This window comes from Python bivittatus, unplaced genomic scaffold, assembly GCF_059951505.1.
Source record: "Python bivittatus isolate LINGU-HERP-01145 unplaced genomic scaffold, Pbiv_v1 ctg000340_np1212, whole genome shotgun sequence".
Taxonomy (NCBI): domain Eukaryota; kingdom Metazoa; phylum Chordata; class Lepidosauria; order Squamata; family Pythonidae; genus Python; species Python bivittatus.
In genome coordinates this window covers 31558043-31569750 of record NW_028277056.1, presented here as the reverse complement: position 1 = coordinate 31569750, position 11708 = coordinate 31558043, and the positions used below count along the sequence as shown (strand labels likewise).

The following is an 11708-nucleotide window of genomic DNA, read 5'->3' as shown; positions in this document are numbered from 1 at the left end:
ACTGAGCGGAAGTTGCCATTGATTGGCGAAGCTCCTTGTTATTCACTGAGAGTCCTTGACAGTTTCCTTTTTCCGCGAAAACAAGCTTGCGTGCGTGAGTGTGTGTTATCGCGAGACATTCTACTAGCCTCCAAGGGAAGTATTTCGCCCGCGGTCTTGTCAGCTGGCATGAGTTTCCTGCTGCCTAAATTAAACAGCAAAAAGGAGGTGGATGAGGCGATCAAGACCGTGGCGGAGAAAGTCCTGGTTCTTCGCTTTGGTAGAGATGAAGATCTTGTCTGCATGCAACTGGATAACATTGTAAGCCAGCATTTGACTTTTATTTATTTGCAGTTCCCGAATCTAAGCGGTGTACATCAGGAGTTACAAGGGTTTTCCTAATTGTATATTTGCTCTTTATTAGGGCTTTGTCCGAATAAACAAAATAAAACGACATCGGTTTACATAATTTAGATCTAAGAAGAGCCTAACATAAAGGGAATTGTGTGTTTTAAAAGGATTCCTGCTATGCATTCCTTGGCTTCCTGACAATATTATATCGAGACATGGAAAGTGTTACAAAAGTTTGGGGAGGGAATATTTTGTTGTTTACCAGTTTTATACAGATTTTCTGTTTGCTGGAAAAACTGTTAGGGAGGCAAGTATTCCATCTGTAAGCTTGTATTCTTAATAGATAAAACAGGAAAGGGGAAATGGAACCTAAGAAATGCCAAATCCTGGGTGCATTAATGTTAGTTCCAGTAGAATGAATTCTGAGAGGGGAGCAGTGTTGAATACTAGAAGAAAATGGTGGAAAGTGGAACTCAGCAGGACCTACTTCTGTACAGTATTCTGAAATAAGGGAGTTAAAATCAATGGGAATTACTTCTAAGCTACATAAGGTAAGAATGGAAGTGGCTTGTGGGTTGTGCCTAAGAAGGAAAATGAGGTAAAGCCACACAGATGTATCACAAAAGGTCTGCTGATCCAAAAATATTTTCATTTGATGTCAGAAACCAAGGAGGGGTCCAGATAGATTTCCTGAGCTGGGATGTTACATAGTGAACAAAAGTCTCATCTATATTTTTATCAGCCACACATCTGATGCTAGCAGGATAAAGAACAAGGTTTCTCTTAATAATTCAAGTGGATGGATTGTTTAGTATTATCCTTGCTATCCTGCTTCAAATCCAGGCCACAATTATTGCTATTGAATTTCAAAAAGTACATGTAATTATTTTATGTCTTTTCCTTATGTCTCAGTCACAAAGGATCTCAGTATATTGGGGTTTAAATTATTCTGTTTTTGATTGCCGTTTTATTAAAGGCTTTGACTCTTTTCTTCATACATTCAGTATATCACATAACTTTGGTTTCTTTACAGCTTGCAAAAACATTTCATGACTTGAGTAAAATGGCTGCAGTTTATTTGGTGAATGTAAGCAAGGTCCCAGTGTACACTCAGTATTTTGACATTAGTTATATTCCATCAACTGTCTTCTTTTTCAATGGGCAGCACATAAAAGTGGATTATGGGTAAGTTGGCTTGCATGTAGCCTATGTATAATCATGTTGGTTAGTATTAGTTTTCTTATTCTATGGCTGAGTCTGTGTATTATGCACAGCTTTATATAGTTTGTTTGATTTTGGTCTGAATTGCTGTGATTTAACTAGGCACAGAATACGCCAAGGCAAAACCAAACAAGAATGCAGAGCCAAGAAATTGTTTCTATCACATGTTTTTGCCCATTAATTTGGAAGTGTAGGATGTGTAAGCAGGCAAAATAATAATAGTTGAATGTCACTAAGATGGGTTGGCTTGACTTCTACCAAAGGGCAATATGGGGATGGGAAGCTGGCCAATAGGCTAAATAAAGTTCACTAAGGGCTGCCAAATATTTAATATTTTGCCCATGCCTTATTCATTTTTTCTTATTTTAAATCTATAAACAAGTGCATGTAAATAGTAAACATGCATTCAAATTTGCAGAAAAATGTTTAACTTTGTATCTTATAGAGTTTGTGACAGCTTCTCTTCAGTTAGAAACATACAATTCAACCAGAGGAGCCTAAACCTTTGCGTGCAATTGTATTCAGCAAACTATGGCATGAGTCAGTGTATTAATTCAACGACTAAGAGGGATTATTTATTATATTGACAAATGGTATCATTCCACAAAAGGGTTAACAAATTAATGCTGAAGTCTTTGTGGATCATAGAATCCCAAACTGGATTTCTGAAAAGGAAGTCCTATCACAAATGATAAAACTTATTACCAAGCACATTGAATCAGTATATAAATAGTTCTACCATAAAGCACTGTTGCAGTTAACTTTTAATTGTGAAGTACAACTTGGACATCAGCTTTATATCAGAAATAGATAATGTTCTATCATTGATTGTTAGCCATAATGCCTAAGTAGAAACTGCAAATTGTAGGTCCTGAAGCTATAAGTTTCGTTACCCATTTATTAAGGTCCTTGAGAAATATGCTAGACTAGATGAACTTTTAATTTGATCTTGCAAGATTATTTAAAAGGCTCACAAATATATGCTGTAAAAGTGAGGGGACTTTGTAGATTCAGATTTTGAATTATGTGTATTTCTGATTTAAACTTGGCTTTATACTATTTTTTTCCTAAATAGATCTCCAGACCATACCAAGTTTGTTGGAAGCTTCAAAACAAAACAAGACTTCATAGATTTGATTGAAGTGATCTATCGGGGAGCGATGCGTGGAAAACTCATTGTAAGAAGCCCAATTGATCCAAAGAATATTCCCAAGTATGAACTTCTGTACCAAGACATTTAAATGCCCTTTCTGGAAATAAATGAAAATTGGAATGTGCACATCCTAAGACTGATTATGCCATGGCTTATTTGAACATTTGTCCCAACTAAGCCAGAAAAAAGGAGTTGATCTTCACATGATCATATTGGTCATCATCAAAACAGACAGATTTTCTGTCATTATTTTTTCTTTAAAGTTACGTATGTCAACAATTTAGTGAATTGCTATTGTTACTAGCTTATAGGCTACGACTTATTTACTCTTGAATTGTTAAATAAAGGAACCTGCTCTAAAGCAATCAGACAAGTAAATGCCTTTGGACTATAAACAAAAATAGAAGCTTTTCATACAAGATAGAAAGACAAAACCAAATAAATCATGTTATAGCTTAACATTAAATAAGTTGCAATTAAATTGTGATAGCATGTGTGAACCCAGCCATAAAAATCATTCTAGAGTTTGTTTTGCCTCTTCCCTTGCCCAGAGATAGTGAAAAAGACCTGATTAAAAAATCTCCAGCTTTTGTCTTTGTCCTGCCTCTCCTAATAAGCTGCAGCTCTAAAACTATTTTATCAGCCAGGATTTAGAGCCCATGTGAGAGATGTAGTGCTGAAGTCTTTGACTTTTAAAGATGGAAACATGCCATAGATGCAGCTGCCAGTAGATAGCCTGTCTCCTGTCCACACCCAAAATTGCTGACTAAGTTCTATGGGAGAGCTATGTTTAATGTCAGCCAATTTTAGTGGTTACAAACAGACTGGTTATAGGATGCATCTGTGCTCAAACTGAGGGAGGAGTAGCGGAGATGTTCAGTAAGGTGGGAGCAGTGATTCCAGCTGTGGGGAATAGAACAGATGGCAAAATAGGAAACAATCCTAACTGTAGAATTTAATCTTGCTTCTCTGTAAGTACAGGTCATTTTAGAGCAAAAACAAAATTATTTATGATTTGATTATGGTGGATATAATTGAGACCTGGCTGGGAGAAAAGGTGGGCTCAACCTTCTCATTCTGTTGTGAAGTGGGTTCCAGAATGTTGGGAGAGGCAGACTGTAGCTATGATCCCTAAAAATAGATATTGATTGATTGATATTATTTATATAGCTGTCCATCTCTCAAAAAAGGACTTTGGGTGGCATACAACAGGATCTTTTTACCAGGATGCCTGGAGAGAACTGACTTTTACAGTGGTACCTCTACTTATGAACGCCCCTACTTACGAAATTTTCAAGATACGACCAGCTCCGGCCCCAAAAATTTACCTCGATGTGCAAACTTCGCCTCGAGGTACGGCCATTTTTCCACCCTGACATGTGCTCCGCGGCCATTTTTCTGTCCTGACACGTGGTCCGCGGCCGTTTTTCTGCCCCGCCTTGCAGCGTGCGGGCATTTTACCACCCCGCCGCGCGCGGGCACTTTTCCGCCCCTGACGCATGGCACACAGGTGTTTTGCCGCCCCGCCACGCGGCACGCGGGCGCTTTTCGGCCCGATGCGCGGCGCGTGGGCGTTTTGCCGCCGCACAGCGCGCGGGCATTTTGCTGTCCTGTCACGCAGCGCGCGGGCGCTTTTCCGCCCCTGACGCGTGGTCTATGGATGCCAGAACGGATTAACGGTAATTACATTGAACCTTATGGGAAAATTTGCTTCGGGGTGCGACCAAATTCAGAGGGCGGAACGGATTAACTGTATTTAGATTGAACCTTATGGGAAAATTTACCTCGACTTGCGACCAACTCGACTTGCGATCAGAGTCACGGAACGGATTACGTTCGTAAGTAGAGGTACCACTGTATATGTATCCTTCCTTCCTTTTCTTCAGAACCCCAGGATAAGGTGGGAATTCTGTTTGTGTATGGTCCACTTGCCAACAGATTTCAAAAGATAATATGACTGCTTATGGAGTTGGTGTTGGTATTGGTATTATTTATTTATGCTATTACATTTTAAAATATCAATAAGAAAAATGCATATATCTGTATACACATAAATAGATGCATATAGCTGTAGAATCAGTCCCCGAAGGCCTACCTGAGAAGCCATTTTTTTACTAGCTTCCAAAATGCCATGAGGAGGCCATATTCAGCTCAGGGGGCAAGCTGTTCTGTAATGCCACTGAGAATGCCGATGTTAGGCCACCTACTGATCGGTAGGTGGGGATGATAGGTGGGGGTCCTTCGTAGACACTGTGGCCATCCAGATTAGACAGTATATTTGGGAAAGACAGTCTCTCATATTCAGGCCATGTAAGGCTTTAAAGCTGGTGACCAGCACAATGGAAATGGATTCCAGCCAGTGCAACTCCACAGTACCAAGACTGACCAGTGAGCTCATGGGTTGCTGCATTTTGGACCAGCTGAAGTTTCTAGGTAGTGTTCAAGAGCAGCCCCAATCTAATCAGGAGATGACAAAGGCATGAGCGACTGTCCTCAGAGCACTATGTTCCAGTAAGGTTGCAACTGGTTTATCAGACAAAGCTGGCAAAGGCCCTCTGGGCCATGCCTTCCACTTGTTCCTTGAGTAGGAGCTGAGAGTTCAAAAGTACCCCAGGTTGCAAATTTGCACTATGGGGGAACACAGTCCAATAAAGAGTCAAAGATGATACAATCCAGGAGTCAGAAGGCTTATGAATTAATAGCCACTCTGTATCGCAGGATGGAGTCTGAGCGTGTTTTTCCCTGACAACCTCCAGGCAGTGACATGGGAATTTTACAATATCTCCCATTAGGCCCAAGATGAAGATGTATAACTGGGTGTCATCAAATTGGTGAAACTTTATCCTGAACCAACAGAGGATCCAAAGTTTCATCCAGATGCAAATTTTGGTACCAATTCCAATATACATTTCCAGTCCCATTTGTCTGGTGCATTTCAGAACTCACAACTGCCAAAACAACTACAATTCTGTTCTATTTAATCTAGTGCTGATGCACATTACTGATTGCATGCTGAATCCGATCTTTTGCTCAAAAAAGACAGGTAGTGGCCATTAGAGTTTTTGTGTTTGTTTTATAGTTGGTTATGATGGTGATTATCTCAATGACCCAGCAGATGTTTGGAATATGGAACTCTCCAGAGCGATAGATATGATCATTCCTAAATATCCTCTCTAGTTCTCTTCAAAACCAGCTGTATAGTATATAGACAAGATAGACAACTAAAACACAAAGGAGGACATATCTCAGATTGCTAAGGCATAGCAAACTGTGATGGAATAGAATTATGAAGGCCAGGCTCAGGGAGAAAAACATTTTCTTACATCTCCTGAGGAGCATGAGAGATGTAAGAAAATGTTTTTCTCCCTGAGCCTGGCCTTCATAATTCCATTCCATCACACAAACCTATTTGAATACCTATGCTGTAACTATATGTACAACAAATATGCAATTTTATTCTGTGCATAAGGCACAGCTGGCTTACATCTGACAAAATTTTCCCAGGTGGTTAGTTAAAGCTTCTATTTCAAATTTGCTCCAAGAAGTTATGACTTATTATACTTTAATGAGATCTTTGCAGTTAAAACCTCCTGCATCTGGGCAAACTGAGATTCCAGTGTTTTTGCAGTCAATTAATGGGATATCCAGTAATCTGTAAGATTGATATTGGATAAATTTTGACTCTTGAGGATACGGGCAAGCTGCTTGGAATGGTACAGCTCTCCGCCTATTTGGATCCTTGCCCACTGTGGCTGAATTCACTGTGGCCTAGATAACATCATTAATACCTCATTGACAAAGGACAGAATGCCTTGTTTAGACCTTAAGAAGCCTACTGTAGATCTCTTAAACAGTAGGTTTGTCTCCAACTCCTGTAGTTGGGAAAAGTTATAGAGAAGGTGTGGCTAATCAGCTTCCAGAAATCTTGGAGAAACAATATTATCTAGACATATTTCAAACTAGTTTGAAAACACCCTTAGTCAGATATATGACTTATCAGTCCCGTCTATAAAACTAATAGATGGGAGACTAGGTTGTTTCTCATGTTTGGTGCTGGGCATTACAAATGGGTTGATGACGCCCAGATATTTTTCTCTATTTCATTCACAAAAAGGGGCAATATTCTCTGAAATGGATGTCCATAGGTGATAATAGGCTAGATGAAGGATAATAAAATGAAACTAAAATCAGGCAAAGTGATTTGAACAGATTCACTATAAATGTAGTCTGAGGTTTAGAACATCCAGAACTATGCTAATTCAAATTACAGATAAATTGACTAATACTTCAAAGAAGATTTTAAACCTATTTCTGATAGGTATTAAACTATCAGTCATATTTACATTTTCATTGTTTTACTGATAGTTCAGATTAAACACCAGTTTTTAAAAAGCTTTGTCAAATAATTTATTTGTAAGACATTGAAAGAAGAAACTGTTACTAAATTACAAATTCATACAAAGTATCCTTTCAGAAACTGAAATAAAGCATAACCATCTAATTCAAAATTGCACCTTACAGAACATCATAGTAACATCAGCTTCAGCCCAAGGGAGAAAAAAAGGAATAATCTATTAAATAAAATAGTTTACTTTAAGAGTGTGTCTAGGCATTTGCATAGAATATACTTTTTTCTGATAAAAGAAAACTGGGCATGAAACACATACTTTCTTAATTTTTTTTCATGGTATTTTTGCTCCTTGTTGCAATAGGTGATCGACTGAAATAATCTTTAGTACTGGTTTTCAGTGCATTCTTTAGATACTTGAAGATGGACTGCAGGCTAGAAGAAGGAGCCATACTGTATTTTTCATATCCTGTGGAGACTGTAGGACAATCCATTTTCACAAGGCAGCCTACTGACCTATCTATAGGCTTACTATTTGACACCCACTCTCGGCAGTGCTTCCATATCCATGTTTGCACCTGGGAATTGTCTTGTGTCTGATGCTTCATATGATGCTTAGAGTCAATAAGTGCAACAGCATACACTTTGTTCATCACTTCCAAAGTTCTTTGCATGAGCAAATTGAAAAAAATCAATCCTCCATAGCCATGGGCAACAAAGGCCACATTTCTAGATGCACTCTTTGAAATGAAGTGATCCCAAACATACATTGCATGTTCTTCAGGGTTACTGCTGTTTCTCTTTGGGACTGCCCATGATAAATTTAGAGGACAAATAGTGTCATTCTCAAAAAGACTTAAACATTCTGGTTCTATTTTCAGATCTACAAAATTGTCATTAGGATTTAAAGCAATCACTCCCCAAGAGTACTGTAGAGCTTTTGTAATGAAAGGTATCTGAGATCCATGTTGAAGGCCTTCATGAATTATGGTCCTTTGTCCCCACTGGCCTGCACGAAATGTCCCCTGATCTTGAAGAAGGACAAGTAAAGTTGAGCTATTTGTCAGTGCATTCTCACTCATGAAAAAGAAACTACAAATTTCACTGTCTGCCACACACGTTGGGAAGTAAATCTTCTGCAGATTGCAAGCTTTTTCAAGGAGCTCATAAACATACTGAGTTATTAACTGTCCAAGAATTTGGTAACGTTTGTGATTATCTTTATAAGAATTTTGATAGTTAAAAACAAAAGGCTCATTAGTATCTACATGCCTAAGCTCACCATTTTTGTTAAAGTCATATTTAAGTTTTTCTGGACACTCTGAACTATTTATTAGTTTCCTGAAGCTCAGATCTTCAATCATTTGTAGCCACTATAAATAAAGAAATTGTGTTAAACATATTTAATTTCTTAAAAAAAGGTTTTCAAATTTCTGTAACAATTTTATTAAAATGTACATTTCATTAAAAATGTACATTTTATTAAAATGTAGAGATGGTACATACAATATTGCTTTTCACATATTTTCATAAAGCAGTAAGAATTGTGTTAGAACTACAAGCTCTAGGAATATGAATATAGGAATATATGAAACAACTGAAGAGTGATACTTCGATTATATTGACCCAAGGGGAGGAGTTAAGCAAGCAATCGTCTCTTCCCCTGAAATCAGCATGACTCAGAAATACATAAAGTGGCTAGAACATGATCTATATTTCTGCCCTTCCTACTTCAAGAAATTCAAAGCAGAGCTACTTTCAGTTGGCCAGGCCCAAATGCATTATGTTTTAGGTGCAACACCAGATATCATTAGTGTTATTGCACTGAAAATGTTACCTAGTTGGGTAATGAAATGCTGGCAAACAAATAACCAAGCTCACAGAGTACCAAGAACACGTTAGAAGGTACTGTACATGTTATTATAAAGAAATGATTATGTTTAGAATGACTAAAAGTGCATCAAGCATTTGTACTGGAATAGTTATTACAGCTTTTGATGCTGAATTCAGTTGTTTTTAACTATTATTTGTTGGACAAACCATTATACTATCATTTGCGCTTGGTAGTCTGTAACAGGTGAATTGAACTTTATCACATTATGCCCAAATGCAAGAAAACTATATTATGAATTACATTTATGTAAACGTAGATGGGGGATCTTTCTCAGGATGCTTGAATATGCTCCTCACGCTCTCTCTGCTCATCATTTTATTAATATCTCACTGGAGTTTACTTAATTACACACACAGATGGCTCAGGAAACATAGACTGATATATGCCGAACTAGAATGTAGAAAAGATGCATGTTGTAGCAGCTAGTAATATTTCTTCAGAGTATATTAATAGCCACTATTATTTAAGCTAAGAAAATATGTTGTAGAAAATACATAATATATTCTGGGTACTATTCTGCTCTAAGAAAGAAATACAAAATTTGCATAAAGTTGAATTTATATACAGACCATACTTACACTCATGTTGCTTGAATAATGCCAAAGGCTTCTAGATACTTCCATATAGTATGCTTCAGGAATCTCTCTGAATAGATCCAACCAGAGTGGTGAGTTGTAGAACTCTGCTGTTTTCTAGTACTAGTATGGCTGTGATGACAGAAGCTATTATAGATTGATTTTAGAAAGGAACACCAGGGAGAAAAACTAAGTACAAATGTTTGTATAACATGCTTACACTTGCAAACAGTGTTACACTGAAGTAGACTTAAAACTGTTGTATTGAGACAAGAGTTATTTTTATTTATCTCATATTTAAAATATAGTAATCATGGTGGAAAATGTTTAAATCACTCCTTTGTTAACTGAACTGCTGCATTTGTCCAGCACTGTTGAAATGTATTTCAACAATCCTTAAACATGTAAACACTTGCCTATATTTATCCATTATTTTTAATGTATTTTACATAGAGCATTTCATGGATACTTCTGAATTAAGGTCTATAAATCTGCATGTACCTACATCGGGTAGAAACACATTTGCCCAGGAAAAGTATATTATTTCAGGAATGCATGTATACAATTTAGACTTATAGTTGCTAAGAAAATTATACCTTCCAGGACAGCGAACAGAGGAAATGGAAGAAAATATAGAGGCAGTGATAGAAGACTGCACAACTAGCTGACAAGTGCAACCAAATCACTATAGTGATAATTGTTAATTATTTAACCTGGAAAAATGAGCTACAATAGTGGGATAAGAAAAAGGTTGGGGAAAGTGAGTGCTTTTATGGGTTACTTTATTTTATAATTGCTTTGGCTCCCAGAGGGCATAAAATGGACCCCAAAATGTCATCTTCCATTTACAGTTTTTCCATTTCCAATTGCTTCTTATAAATTTTCCTTTCCACTAAAAATCTGTTAGCAATGATAGATTAGCTATATAATGATGATTTTCCCACTAGTGTTTTACAGTATCACCTAGCCATTGTTATGGAGAAATAATGCCCATCTTCATTACTATTGTGTCAGTACAGCTATGGTTGGATAAAACTCTAGTGAGACTAAAGCCCATTTATCAATAAAGCTAAAATCTATCCATCTAGAAGCACCAAAATTAGAGATTTGAACTGAGAGCTGCAGGTCTAGGTGTGCTGGATTCCCTTCTGAAAACAGAAGATAGGTGGTTATTTTATTTCTTGTGGAAGTGTTATATTGATTGCCTTGATTTGCATTTTCTTATCAACCCATATTTAACAAGAATAGTGCATAAGACAACGGTTGCTTTTTGTGAAGAAAACCAACCTGGATAAACACAGCTTCTTATAGCTAGGTAAATGGGGATACTGGGTTGGAGGTAATAACAATACTCTCAAAGGAAGAGCAATAGCTTTTTCTTTTTTTTTTTTTTATCCATTCAACCATGTCTGATTCTCCGAGACTGCCTGGACAAGTCCCTGCAGTTTTCTTGGCATGGTTTTTCAGAAGTGGTTTGCCATTGGTTCCTTTCTAGGGCTGAAAGAAAGTGACTTGCCCAGTATCACCCAGCTGGCTTTATGCCTAGGCCAGCAGGTTTCTAGCCTGATGCCTTAACCACTACACCAAACTGGCTCTCAGTGTGTGTGTGTGTACTTGTAAGATTAGCTCAATCTTTTGGATCACAATTCTATACACACTTGTCTCTGTAAAGTCTAGTGAACTGAACAGGATTTACTCTCAAACTGACAAGACTTTCACGACCCATTTACGGAACACCACTACTCCAAATGCAAGCCACTACTCAGTTGTATCTTTCTTTCTTTTTTAGACTGACATTAGGGGAGAGTAAATCTTCCACTCCACAGCTCATTTGGGCTGTTTAGCATTTTTTGCAACTTTCCCTGTATCGGATTAACCCCATCTTTCAATTCTCCTTAGTTGAAAATATTGTAGTTTTAAAATAGGCCAGGGCTGAGCTCCGGTTTTGGCGAAGTGCAAAATGACGCCTTCTTTTGGAGGACTTAGAATACGTACTGAGATGCCACAGAGGTTGCGCGCGGATATCCGAAACCCAAGAAATCTCTGCAGCAACTCTGCAAGCAGATGCCCGGGAACCCAGCTAGACGAGTCCCTCCTGGCGAACAGACGCTAAAGGAGGCTTTCAACCCCTCGCTACACCGTTCACAGGAACATTGTTCCGAAGGGCGGCGCCTCTGCCGGAAGTGG

General features: G+C 38.0%; 2 protein-coding genes across 4 annotated transcripts; one reads left to right on the top strand and one right to left on the bottom strand.

Annotated features, from left to right (window-relative positions):
* Positions 1-79: 79 nt before the first annotated feature.
* Positions 80-3290, top strand: TXNL4B (thioredoxin like 4B). Its single transcript, XM_007429281.4, has 3 exons — positions 80-300; positions 1364-1515; positions 2627-3290. The coding sequence occupies exons 1-3, from the start codon at positions 169-171 to the stop codon at positions 2790-2792; spliced, it is 450 nt and encodes a 149-aa protein (XP_007429343.1). The 5' UTR covers positions 80-168; the 3' UTR covers positions 2793-3290.
* Positions 3291-7086: 3796 nt separating this feature from the next.
* Positions 7087-11678, bottom strand: LOC103053846 (putative protein ARB2BP). Of its 3 annotated transcripts, none has more exons than XM_007429284.4 (3): positions 11517-11678; positions 9525-9668; positions 7087-8425 (listed from the first exon to the last, which is right to left on the bottom strand). In XM_007429284.4, the coding sequence occupies exons 2-3, from the start codon at positions 9567-9569 to the stop codon at positions 7376-7378; spliced, it is 1095 nt and encodes a 364-aa protein (XP_007429346.2). In that variant the 5' UTR covers positions 9570-9668; positions 11517-11678; the 3' UTR covers positions 7087-7375. The 3 variants fall into 3 exon arrangements, with proteins under 3 accessions (XP_007429346.2, XP_025023103.1, XP_087996950.1); XM_025167335.2 differs by having other exon boundaries at positions 9525-9653; XM_088140824.1 differs by having other exon boundaries at positions 9525-11678.
* Between the last annotated feature and the right edge of the window lie 30 nt (positions 11679-11708).